The sequence below is a fragment of the Spermophilus citellus genome (genome assembly GCF_964194105.1).
Source record: "Spermophilus citellus genome assembly, chromosome: 7".
NCBI lineage: Eukaryota > Metazoa > Chordata > Mammalia > Rodentia > Sciuridae > Spermophilus > Spermophilus citellus.
In genome coordinates this window covers 51246403-51260521 of record NC_138188.1, presented here as the reverse complement: position 1 = coordinate 51260521, position 14119 = coordinate 51246403, and the positions used below count along the sequence as shown (strand labels likewise).

The 14119-nt window shown below is 39.3% G+C and overlaps 1 protein-coding gene across 1 annotated transcript in view; it reads right to left on the bottom strand.

Annotated features, from left to right (window-relative positions):
- Window positions 1-10992, bottom strand: part of GPR149 (G protein-coupled receptor 149) — a gene marked incomplete at both ends in the record, with an annotated part of 72113 nt that extends 61121 nt beyond the window's left edge. The window contains 3 exons of the mRNA XM_081301819.1: window positions 2709-3157; window positions 8928-9120; window positions 10012-10992. Of these exons, the coding sequence (XP_081157945.1) occupies window positions 2709-3157; window positions 8928-9120; window positions 10012-10992 (1623 nt within the window). The remainder of the gene's footprint in view (window positions 1-2708; window positions 3158-8927; window positions 9121-10011) is intronic.
- Window positions 10993-14119: the final 3127 nt, after the last annotated feature.

The window sequence follows — 14119 nt, the reverse complement described above, 5'->3', positions numbered from 1 at the left end:
CATATTAAAACTTTCTCACAGAAGGATAGGGCATCCTGACTATTCTTCCTGAATATTTTAGTGGTAAACCACTTCTGATTCTACCTACTAGAAGGCCAAAAAGAAGCCAATTGTGTGCCAGGTTTAATACTGAATTTCAGTCTTACAGACACCCTCATATTGGATCATATTTAAATCCAAAAAGGCCATTCCACTACTATCATTTTTACACAGTAACTTTGACCTGATATACTCACTCCTACTATGAGTTCCAACAAGATGTGCTGAGAGTTTACTTACTAACATAAAGGCTAACATAAAAATTAAGCAATGTATATTGCAAAAATAAAGCTCATGAAATAATTTAAAATCAAATGTTACTACACTATTCATTGTAGTAACATTAGATACAAGCTGAAAAATTGAGCCTAAATATTTGAAAGTGCAAATACAGAAAATCAATAGGTAGTATTTTTTCATGGAGTAAATGCAGTGCCTGCTAAAGCTTGATCTATCATTCTCTCTACTATGTATACTACTTAATGTTGTTTTCAGAGCAAAGAAGCCACTTGGAAGAAAAGCTAAAAATGAAAGTGCTGACTCACCATGTACTCTCTCTCACCTGAGATCTGCTGTTCAAGATTATATAAGAGTTAAATTTTTCTTTTCTTTTTTATTTTTTTCATTCTTAGGAAAAGTTCTCATAAGTTTTGAAAATGTTTGGTAAAATTTATAAAATTGGTTAACATTTAATAATTTGATTTCATGCTAACCTTAAAGATCATAGGCAATTTTGATAAGGGAGTCATCCATGAGCTTGTAGTTTAAGAATTTCTTACTATTGTTGTAAAATCTATGATAATATTCCATCTAACTTCATCAAGACTTCTACAGAGGTTTTTTTTTTTTATTTTTTGGATATTGCACTATCTATTTACCACTAGTCATTTTTTTTCCTATAGTCACCATTTTTGGATAAATTTCTTGCTTATCACTGATGTTAAAATATTAATTATTTAGTAAACAAATCATTACAGTTGTAAGGTTATCTATATTGAGCAAAGTTTTCTATTTCCACACATCATTTTATATTTTGATTTAAAGAGGGTTTGGGGCGAGTTGTACTTCATTATTCTCATAGAACAATATACTTTCATGTAAACAGGATTTGACTGTTTCACATTTTTCTAGGTATAGTTGATTGTTTATAACTTCCAAACTATAAATAAGATTTTAAAATGAGGGTTATGTATTGTTATATTTGACATGATAATTTCCAATTTTTAAATTTTGTTTGTTTTGGTATGAGAGATTGAATCCTGGAGCAGTTTACCACTGAACTACATCCTCAGTCCTTTTTATATTTTGATACAGGGCCTCAATAAGTTGCTAATACTGGCCTCAAACTTGGGATACTTCTGCCTCAGCCACCCGAGTCACTGGAATCACAGGTGCACGTGGTCATGCCTGTCTAAACCGCAATGTTCTGAAAAAAATATAAATTGAGTTGTTTAAAGTAATGTCAACTGAAAAAAAGTCCCATCAGACTGTATATAGTATACTATCATCTTTAGAAGGCTAAAACTTAGAAAATCTAAACACTGTATTGTGCTAGAAGTACAAACATGTGTGATAAAATAAGCAGGGGAAAAAAAAAAGTATGAGCAAGATCCATGACTGCTGTAACCTCTAAGGGGTCTGCATTAGAATGGTTATAGGGAACAGCTCACAAGGTAGCTGCAAGTTATTGGAACACACACACACACACATACACACACACTTCATCATGAATATCACTTAATTTTTAAGTGCTAGAAAACCAGCAGGTTTAGATTCTTCAGGAACAAATTAATGATGAGAATGTAGGAATCCCCTCTGAGTTGAGGGACTATATGGAGCACTGTATTCTTTGACTACCATTTTCCAATATATATTTCAATTTATGACAAATATTTACTGATTTCTTCTGAGATTCCTACTGGCTAAACAGTGTGCATGATCATCTTTTCTAATAATGTGTTTTGTGTAGTTTGTTTTACTATTCCACTGACTTCTTAAATAGTAATATCAGAACAATAATAGTTCTGCTTACTCTGCAGGAGAAAAGGAAATCTTAGATCATCCTGCTCATATTCATAGTTGATGAGATGTGGTCACAATTTAGATCAATGAATATGTTATTCCTAGCAGAATATGTTTGGAATTATATTTTTTATTATGGAGACTCAGTGCAAGTAGACACTTGGCAAGGCTTACAATGGCTCAGGAGAATGTTCTGGAATAAATAATTTTGTTCATGCTGGGTACTGGACAGACTAGTTTTTGCAAGACTTAGAGGCAAGCTATGTTATTACTCAGACCAGTAAGGACAAGCCTCCTTATTACTAGTTGTATAAATATTTTCCTTCAGAGAAAAAAGAAAACCTCTCCTGGGATTTGTGAGGCAGCTTTGGGATGGAGAAGAGAAAAATAAACCCTACAAGTCAACTATTTTAACTAATTAACTCAGAAGCATGAGTTCTGAGAGTCTAGTCTGAATTTAAGCAGATCACTTGGGGTTAAGGTAAAATGCTTCACCCTTCTCGAAGCACCTTGAACTCTGTTTATTCCAAAGGTATAGATTTTGAATGAAAATGTAAAACTAACTTAAAAAAATTAAAGACTGATTGAATGAAAGCAGATCTAATGATTTTCACATCTCTTGTATTCAGGAAGAACATCTACTGTACCTGGCGAGGAGTCCTCTCTGATTTGCTTCTGCACCACTCCCAGTCTGAGAGGTCTGGCTTCTGATTCTCTTCACGAGACAGCCTTCTTTTTGGGCCTTCAGAGAAGGTGGTTTCTTCATCGTCAACACCACCTCCTGATCTCTCAGAAAATGCCCCCTTTCCTTGGTCAGAACCTCCCTGGGCCTCCGCAAGGTCAGCACTGATGCATTTCTCCAAACTGCTGACTCTGTCGCTGTCCAGAGAGGGTGTGGTGCTGATCTGCACTTTGATGGCATTGAAGATCCTGGGGTTGTCTCTCTGAGAGTCTAGCACAGTCGCGCACTCAGGGTTCATCAGGTGGTGACAGGATGTGGAATTTTCATCATCGTCATAGTAATCCCCACGTGCTAGCTTATAGATCCCATAGCTTTGTTGGAATGACAGATTGAATTCAAAGCCTCTCCTCTTGGCTAGGTGAAAATGAGAAAAAAATCCCACAGTTAGGTGGATATAAACAACCCTTGGGTGTACAGTGTGAGTAACAATAGGAAGTGCTTTCAACAAGATTGCTATCTAACTGACTATTTTCAGTTACTTCTTGTCAATTATGTGAAACAATTATTCCTTACAAAATGCAACCGTCTTATCTCTGGTCTAATTTTCCTCCATTGCACATGAAGGGGCTTGAATTACATACAATCTGAAGAACTCCTTTATTCTTTAGGATAATCCACATAGCAAAAATTTAGCCATAAATTAGGAATCTCTCAAATAGATTCAGTTTTAGTTTTTTGGTCCATCAATTCTGAAATTTATTTATTTGGGAATATAACATATTGTGTTAATTATCAAGTAACATTAAGATTACATGTTATTCAGTTAAGAATGCCACAAACAGATATAATTGCTTTAAAACTTTTGCTGTATAACACTTCTGATATTTGTGTGACTATGAATGCCTGTATTAAAAATTATACCATGCTGCCATGCGGCTTTTAAACTTTTTTAAAATAGCGAGTACATTTCTTATACAAATCATTTTGGAATAGTTGGCTAAAAAAGTGAATGGATGTATATCTCTGTGACCTGAAGCATTTAACAGTATGCACAGAGCTGATTAATTAGCAGGAATGTAGAAAATCTAAATAATGATTTAAATAAGGTAAAATATTCTAGAATTTTAGACATAATACTGTTAGTGAGTACGATGCAAAATCTTAGTAGAATAACAAGACTGTGGCAGAAAGTGATAAAATGTTTGTGTGTGAATGCCATTCAATATTAGGTAATATATTTTAAGAATGAAGTTATAGCCAAGTGGTAGACAAAATGCAATTTAATACTTTAGTTGTCATCTTTGAAAACATTGCTTGTTTCAAAGAAATTTTCTACTTTGATAGTTCTGTGTTTTATAGTCCGACATATTGCTATCTTTGGTGGCAAAAGTTAGGAAAAGCTATAAAGTTTCTATGGGAGTCATATGAAATATTTGATTCACTTTCTAATACACTCCAGTTTCGTTCACATACTGATTCTATTACTGAAATGTTCCCAGAACCAGAGATTTACAAACCAATTTTGCTGACTGAAAAATAGAATTTATCTGTATAATTCATTGTCATTTGAACCAGAACACAAACAAATAAAAAATTCTATTCAGAGAAAATGGAAAAACAGAAACAGATGATCATATTTTATACACTGCCTCATTTGTGTTTCTCCTTAGGATTCCTATTAATCTAGTCCAGTAAAATTAAATTAGGATTTTAGACCTACTTTAAGAATGTCAAAGGTGAGGGGAACTGAAAAGATTATTTAATTATTGATGGGCTTCCTTTTCTCCAAACAAAAGGTATGGAGTGACAAATTGGTAATTCAGGAACATTAAGAAAACAAAAATGTCATAAAATGCCAACTTCTTGATTAATACTTGATAAAACTGATGTCTGACTAGATAGCTTATTAGCTGTCATAATTTTGAACTATGTAAAAATGAGCAATATTTTGAAGGCATTGTAGAATATGTTAATGGAGACTCTGACTTGAGCCAGGACATGATGAGATAGTCCCAGGCAGGCTCTAAGGAGCAGCTGGACTGCCAGAGAGACTACAATGTGGCGGAACCTTCCAGGGCCAAGCTGTTCATGTAGACCACATCATTTGGCACACCAGCAGCCCTGCACGACAAAAAGTTTTATTGGTCCTGCTTTACAGTTGAGAAAACTGAGGCTCATAGAGGAAATCCAGCTAAGATGATTTATCTGTCAAAAAGATTTGACTTTGATGCTGATTCCAGAATTGAAGTAATTATCCTATATAGGAAAAAATTTCTCTACTGCCAATCAGACCCATGAGGAAAATGTTAGCCTAAGCAGAATGACTCGGACATGCTATTTGTAGGTCGGAGGAAGAATTTTATTTATAAAGTGTAACCCACAAAAACTTTTTTTCTGTTTTATTTTGTTTTGTTACTGATTTCCTTAATGCTAAAGGTAAAATCTGACTGAGGTCACCAATGGACATAACAAGATATAATGACATCACAGAGCTGACAGTGTTTGAGGAAGGCTAGAAAAATATGTTAAAAATCAAAACACTTAATAATCAAAACAGTATTGAAGGAGATGTTAGTATCAGAGTCAAACCTGATCATCCCTAAGTTCCTTGAGAACAAAGACTACATCTCTTTAACATTATTATTAACAAACGGCAGAAAGTCCACATGACTAAGGGGCCAGTCAAGCAACAGTAATAACTGACAGGGGCATGTGTATTCAGCAAGTGGGGGAGCGACCCTCCATCTTGGTCCCTTCCAGTGAAGCCACCAAGGGGGCGTGTGCAATCTTGATTTTTAAAAGATGAAGCTGAAGCATAGAGTTTGATCTTAAAATTTTGGCCCATAATTAAAATTGGTTAAAAATAAGTATCAAGAGTCAGGTGTGGTGGCACACGCCTGTAATTCCAGTGGCTCAGGAGGCTGAGGCAGGAGGATCCTGACTTCAAAGCTGGCCTCTCCAACTTAACAAGGCCCTTAGTGACTCTGCCTCTAAATAAATAAACAAATAAATAAATAAATAAATAAATAAATAAATAAAGGGCTGGGGATGTGGCTCAGTGGTTAAGTGCTTCTGGGTCAATTCCTGGCACCCCCTGCCCACAACAAATAAATAGTATAAAGGTAGGTTCAAAATAAAACATGTCTTTGAGTCAAAATCAGCTCAGGCCAGGAATGACTTATCGGTGCCTTGCTGGAAAGGCATTGACTTCCCTGTAGGACATTGTGCAGGAGTGGCTGAGAGAGTGAATGAATGAAATAACGCATGGTAACCACCCAGCTGTGTGTGGCAGGGTGTTTGTCAGGACAGCCTGACTCTGTGAGGCAAGCTGAATGGCACACATGTTAATAGAAATGATATCTTTTAAAATTGCTATCTTTATGTACATTTTAAAATTGATTGATTTGGGCTTGAGGGTAATAAAGTTTCCGAATCTTATGTTTATGTTGCTTAAAAAATATTGAGCTGTTTTTAAAACTTTTTGTGTAGTGAGAGGTCTTTCATTGATTAGTAGCTTTCAAGAAACTTAAAGAACAATAGAATACAGTCCATTATTTTCTGAAATCTATATCACTCTTTAAAAAAATAAATATAATTTATTTGTTCTGCAAAGCAAGAGCTTATAGGATCACTAACCTTGGCTAAAACATGAAGTAATTCTAGTCTTTTTCTTTTAATCACATTTTGTCAACTATAATTTTAAAGTAATTATATCAGCTTATGAAATGAATAATTTTTGAGGTTAATAATCACTTAACAGATACTCTGATTTTGTGAAAGAATAAAGGCCAAATATATCTGCTCTTTATATGAAGTATTTGATTTTTAGCTGTTTATGTACAGAAAGAAAATATGTCAGACAAACAAAAGGAATCTCAAGGCTATATCCATCTCTTATGTCAACCATCTGAGATCTCTGTGTTAAAAATCACTTAAAAACACTTTTTGCTTGGAGATCCTAGTAATGCAGATGACTGTCAGAAACCAAAGTTAATTCTTATTTCTGTAAATTAATTCCCAGTACTGACAATCATTTCTCTGCTTGCATGTCTCTTTATTACCATTCTGTGAAGCTGAAATGGCAAATTGTATGTGCTTACATCTGAAAGGTAAACCTATAGGAAATGTGAGTCAGAACAATTATTTTCCCTTCTTTGCTTCTGTGTCCTTCACGGAAAAAGAATGTAAAGAAAAGGGATCTTAGTTTGTTAAGGAGAAAAATTGAGCATGAAACTTTTAAAGAGTTAAGTCATACAGCTGATAAAACCCCTGCCCTTTCTTGGGGATGAGCCACCTTTGGGTGCTCAGAATGTCATTGTGTCACTGTAGCAATAGAAAAATTCATGCTGGCTCTTCATACAGTGAAAACACACTCTTGTTATCAGATTTCCCTATGGCATAACCTGAATCCTAAGAGGGCATGGATCCTATAAAGATCCTAAACTATCATTTGGCACAATGTTTTATGTTTGAAAACCCACCTTTTTTTTAAAAAAAAAAAGCTTTTATATTTCAAGTCCTCCTTTGGAATTTTTAAATAAATGCAAATAAAATTGTGGCAATTTTAGAGGAAAATGTTACTCTGAAAGACAGGTTTTTTATTTCAAATTCGATAGTGATGTGATCATTGACTGTGCTAACCAGGCTGTGGGCTTTTCTATCTTGAGCAGTGCTTGAGCAGTACCCAGGATGGAACATTGAGGAGGTCACTTCAGTGACAGGTCATTGTCTTACTTTAGGCTCTGGTATGGGGGCTCCCCACTTCTTAAGAAAGCCTGCACTCAAACACTTCACCAAGGCTTCACATTGTCACCAGCACTGGACTCTCGTCTCTGTCACAATAGTAAATGTTGTGAGACTGACAGGATTGGTTCACTGTTAGAGCAGGCTTGTAAATGAGTTCCTATTTTATGTTTTTTTTTTTTTTAAAGTGAAGCATAAAAATTCATTATTAATTTTTTTCTGTTGTTGCTCTGCATATTAATCTCCAAAAGAACATCATTATTATATGTCCCATGGTCATTTCACAGACAAAATGAACTTGGCATATGTTAACAATAAAACTTTATGATATTCTTAACAATGAAAATTCATTTTTGTCTGTTGAAAAATATCTAAATGTTATCAATACCTGATAAACGGCCAGCTCATGACTGATATTTATAAAATAACTCTGTTGTAGAATTGATTCAGAGTATACTTTGATATTTTCCAATTTCTACAACCCCAAAATAGTGTGATACAAACTGCATTTATTTAACATAATTTTTCTATCAAAGAATAACGCACTTGCCTATTCTGAAAAAGAACAATTAATGGGACCATTAATTCAGTGTATACTTAGATTTATTAAGTGGCCGAACATTGTATCTTATGTCTGGAATGACAAAATAATGTCATTTTTTTTCTTCCTGGCAGATCAAAATATGCAGCTCATTCTTCTGTTTTTCCTGTTTTATGATATGGAGCAACTACACTGGAGAGAGCTTTACCCTTACATCTGCCTCCCACCCCCAACCTACCTGTGCCTATCCCCTATGCTTATCCTTGGGACATATTTTTTTTAAGTCAGTAGCAAAGCCAGATTCATATATGCATACACAATGACAAAGTCTGCCACCTTACTCCCTTCTTGGAACTGAGGAGTTTTGCTTCCTGGTTGGGGCTTTGCAGGTTTATGTTACTAATAGCAGAGAATCATTTGGGGACTGTTTCAGTGACTCTGCAAAATAGTAAAGATGTGTTTCTTGCTGTTCCAAAGACTAAGTGTGGGCTCCAGCATAATCAGTGTTTGATTCTTTCCAGAGTGTTAATACTCTCTTACCAGATGCAGGATTCTCAGCAATGTGGCTGGTGACACATAGTCCTGGCAGGGGATTTATTTTCCACTGAGAACTTTCCTAGATAAAACATTTAAGAGCCTTTGTTGACATCCTTGAGTCCTCTCTTCCTTTTTTACCTTGAAAAATCATCATTGCACAAGTACTTCTATAGTTGCTTAAAACCTGCTGGTTGAAAAGCTACTCCAACACTGAGCTGAGAATTGTTTCACATAATTGTTTTTCTATTTGCCATTTACATTTGTCCTTGACTCTTCATCCTCTACTAGGCAGCTTTCTCAAGGGCCACTTTTCTGCATTGGGAATGCATATTGCTCCCAACAGCCACATTGTAGGGGACTTACTTTTTTTGCCATCTGATGCCACTGAGTAAGCACTCTGCCTGCAGTTGATGATGCAGCCACAAGGCAAGTGGGTCCAACGTTTGGACAAGACAAACACCGGGGTTATGGTGGTGGCCAGCAGGGTTAGTAGAAAGCTGAGCGTCTCAAAAGGAAGGCTCTGAAGCCCCACCGCGTGCTTGACCACCATGTGGATCTGCAAAGGGGAGAGAACTTCAGACCTAACTCCAATCTCATTTCACTTCCCAAGCCTTCCCCGCAAGCCCACGGCCCCAGTCTCCCTCTCCAGCCTCCTTCCCTGGTTGAGAAAGTTCTGCTTCTGGGCTGCTGTGCTAGGCTTTGGTGGTGGGCTCTTGGGATACACCCTACTGCGCCAGACTCCAAGGTTTGGTGGATTCTGCTCTTGGATGGTGAGCTCACTGCCTGTTGAAATCTCCACCAGGGAGGTACAGTTTACAACATGCGGTCGCTGCCCAGGCAAATGGGCAGCATCTGTGGGACCTGTACCCAGCGCCGAATGGTCTTTGTCAGCCCCCAGAGCCTCATCTCCACCCAGGAGCTCTTGTCAGAGCAAGGCGCCACTGACACTTCTCCCGCGGGCTCGCCCGGGAGGCCAGAACAAAAGCCTGGTTGGCCCCCTCTCTTGTCGCTCTACAGCACATGCGCCCCTCCTTGGTCTCCCTGCTGGGCCTGGGCGCGGTCCTCACCTGGCAGGAAAGGAGCACAGAGAAAAGGGCGACAGAAGGTGGAAAGAACCTTTCTCTCCTGTTCTGAAAATTCCAAATTTTTTGCTGGGAAATTGATCATAACAGAGATAGAAAAACTAAGTCGCCCGTTACTGAAAGTGCTCCTCAAGCCCCTCAGTTTTGAATGGAGAGGAGTGCTTGGCTGGAAAGGCTTGGTGGCGGGTTGCTCCCAGCGGGAAGCCGCCCTCCTTCCAGCGAGTGTCTAAAACCTGGCGAGGCACCTCTGGAAAAGGACTTCACTGCGCATCTTTTGGTGGCTTCCCAAACCCGCGACGCTGGCCTCAACACGCACTCACACTGCCTGGCACACACGCGCGCATTAGGAGCAAGTGCACTTTTACCATTAAAGGCAGCCAGAGAACGACTTTTGTCAGCGCTAAGATCAAAGCGAAGCGCTTCTGTGCAACGCTCCTGGTGAAGCTCCGGGTGCCGTACGGAGTCCCCCGGTTCTCACGCCAGCAGGCTCCCGCCCCTGCGGCCGCCGGCGGACCTGGTCCAAAGGCAGTGTCGGGACTCCGGGAACATCCCCCAGCGCAGCGCAGAGCGGGGCCCGGAGCATCCTCAGGGGACAGCGAAAGCTCTCTCCCCGCAGCAGAAGGGGTCCCAGGAGTGGAAGCCCCACGGGAAATTTCCTGGTAGTTGGCATGGATTCTTGGCGGCTCTTCCGAGCACAGCAACTGGTGAGTGAGCGGGACCGAGAGGCCCGCCAGGAGCCCGAAGGCTGAGGCGTACACGGAGAAGAGCAGCAGCACGTAGGAGCTGGAGCAGTCGGCCAGGCAGCCCCAGGGCGTGCGCACGAAGGCGCCCCAGCCGCATAGCGGGAGCGCGGAGAGCAGCAGGCTGGCTGCCCACACCGTGAGCGCCACGCCGAGCACCTGGCCAGGTCTGCCGGAGGCCACTGGGCTCCCCTCAGCCCGGTGCATGGTGTAAAAGTTGTAGGAGACCAGGAGAGTCGCCTTCAAGTTGCTGGAGAGGCCCTGGCATAAGTACAGCAAGGCGGACGTGGTGCACAGAGACTGGAAGTAGCCCGGGAGCTCTTTTGGCCACTGCAAAAACATGAAGATGGTCACTGACAGGACACTCAGGAGATCATCCACAGACCAGGAAGCCACGAGCATGGACACGACTGTTCTGTTCCGCATTCCCAGCAGGGACACGAGTGAAAAAATGCTGCCCGCTAGGGCTGCAAGAGCCATCAAAAATGTCAGGCAAAAAAGATAGATATTCAGAGTTCCTGGTGAATTTAAAAGGTCCGTAGAATTATGATTTTCTTTCCACAGGCTAGAGTCATTTGCTAGTAAGTTACTGAGAAAGAAAGACATTGTCCTTGATCAATATTTAATTTCCCTTCTCAATGAGTCTGATGATTCTCAAAATAAAGCATGGTTGTTGCCAATCGGATGTCATTTCTCCTACCAAGTTTCCCTCTAGGTGTCCCTCAGTCCTGCAGGAAATGGTCAGGCATGGCTTCTTTAGATCTGACTCAACCCATATCTAAAAACTGAGTTCCATTTCAGGCATCAATAAGCAACTTTTCAACATTCCAATTAAAGACAGACAAACTCCAAACTCCTTTCCACAACCAAATTTCCGTCAAGAAAGCAAGAACTCCTCAGGTAGATTGACAATCAGTGATGTCTAGGTCCTTTTGGGTCCTTCTTATGGAGGAAAGCAGCCCGTAGCTGGATGTAATCAAACTATTCACTTTTTAGAGCAATAAAAGGATGCATTTGGTTCCAGAGCTGGATTCAGAAGCAGAGAGACTGTCAGGTAGGTTTCAGCTTTTATGGCAGAGAGAGAGAGAGAGAGAGAGAGAGAGAGAGAGAGAGAGAAAATGAATATGAGCAAGCAGAGCCAGCCTGTACTCAGGCTCCCATAGGAACCTTTGTGTTCTTCAATCAGCCTGTGATCCTCTGAGCTGCAGGAAGGAGGAGTCAGCTCCAAGCAGGAAAGAAGCAGGGGAAAAAGGGAGGGGAGTTCTGTGTGAACAAAATGATGTGTATCTTCTCAGCCTGCCTCACTTGAAGCAAAACCAGTGCCCTTGGCAAGACTTCCCCTTTGGTTTTGACACATGAAACTAGTCCAGATACTGGATAAGGCTTGATGTGAAGTACAAATGTCGCCTCTGAGAGGGCTAAAGGACTCCAGTAGGTACACGGCTTCTTTTATCTCATCTCCACTTTCCTGCTCCATAACCCACTGGAAGAAGAACATCATCCATACCATTTACGAGGGTAGGATGTACCAGTTTTTTCTTTACAAACATATTGTACAGAAAGACAAATGCCTCATGTCCTACTCTGTGGAAACTGAAAGAGTTGATCTAAGGAGTAGAATAGTGGTTACTAGAGACTAGGAAGGGAGGGAGGGATGGGAAGTTACCAAAATACAGTTAGATAGGAGTAATTCTCACGTTCTGTAGCATAGTAGGGTAAGAATGGTCTATAAGAATTTCTTGTGTATTTAAAAATAAGTAGTAGAGTCCAAAAGTTCCCAACACACAGAAATGATAAATATTTGAGAAGATAGAAATGCTGATCATATACATTGTATACATAAATTAAGTTATCAAACTGTACACCATAAATATGTATAGGTATTTTGTGCCAACCATATATAAAATTGTATTTCAGGATGTCACATGTCCCTCATTACAATTAACAAGACTCTGGAGGACTTGGGGTAGAGTTATATGAGCTTTAGGCTTCATTTTCTATCAATGTCATTAAGTAAGCAAGCGGTCATTTGAATCAATGACATTTCTAGATGTTCATAAGGTCAGATGCCATTATAAAGGGTCTGAAGGAAGGTCACTACACACACACAAATTTTTAAGTGGAGTATTTGGGGTACTGGGGTGCAATGGTGGCATCTCTGAGTTGGCGACTTTATAAGATGAGAAGTGTAGCCAAGAAGTGACTGACAGCTGTCATCCTGGCTGGGTGTTCATTACCTGGGTACTTGACAGTGGCATACCTCCTTGGCTCTGCCTGTGATCCGATGGCTGCATTTCTGGGCTCAGTGCTGGAGGGCTCCGTTGGTTATGGCGATGATCTACATGAATGGAAATGATGATAGAACTGCAATCATTCCTTTCAATTTTAAAATAACTGAAGTTACATTTTGAACCTGAACCTGTTCAAGTGGAAAATGACTGTGTTAGTCACTGTTGGCCACGCCCTTCAGTGACACTAGGCAGTTCACTCAGCTTGGCTCACCAATTGTTTGGTTTTCCTCTCCACTCAACAAATAGAAACAAAACCCACAAGTGACATCTAGCTCAGCAGTCTAGCTCTCCCTGTTGTTAGGAATGCACACACCTTTCTGAGCTGTGTGAGTAAGACAAGGCCGGGGGGTATGATCATTTTAAAATGATTCAGAAAGTGCAATGATCAACAGACCTTATTTTGAATGCTTTCAGAGTTCTGACGTATGTCATGTCACTTCTTTTTGCAGATCTTATTCCTTTTTCAAAAAATTTTTTATTTGTTTTAATTAGTTAAACATGATGGTAGAGTGCACTTTGATACATCATATACAATGGAGTATAATTTCTCATTCTTCTGGTTGGATATGATATAGAATCACACCAGTCACATAGTTGCATACACACATAGGGTAATAAGGTCTGATTCATTCTACTGTCCTTCCTACCCCCAAATCCCCTCCCCTCCTTTCACTCCCCTCTACCTAAAGTAACTCTATTCTTTTCTAGCTTCCCCCTTATTGTGAATTAACATTCACATATCAGAGAAAACATTTGGCCATTGGTTTTTTTGGCATTGGCTTATTTTGCTTAGCCTGATATTCTCTATCTCCATCCATTTACCGGCAAATGCCATAATTTCATTCTTTAAGGCTGAGTAATACTCCATCTTATATATATGTATATATATATATATATATATGTGTGTGTGTGTGTGTGTGATTGTGTGTGTATTATATATAATTTATTTTTATCCATTCATCTGCGGAAGGAAGCTTGGTTCCATAGTTAAGTCATTGTGAGTTGAGCTGCTATAAACATTGATGTGGCTGCATCATGTAATATGCTGATTTTAAGTCCTTTGAGTGTAAACTGAGAAGTGGAATAGCTGGATCAAATGGTGGTTCCATTCCAAGTTTTTTGGGGAATCTCCATGACACTTTCCATTCTTATTCCTTCTTGTCAGAACAAAACTATCTTTCTTCAGGATGGTATTTAATCTGGAATCTTCAATTGGTTTGGATAATAAATATCATGTTGTTAAGATATAATTAGTTAATAGTTTTAATTAGTTAAAATAAGATATAATTAGTTCATAGTGGCTGCAGTATAATTTCTGATCTGGAAGACCCTCTCCATTATTACCATCATTTCTAGATTTTCTTTTAAATATAAATTTGGAGGGGACACCTAACTACCATACTGCTCTGGCCTCCACGATATTCCCGAAGAGTCAAGAATGT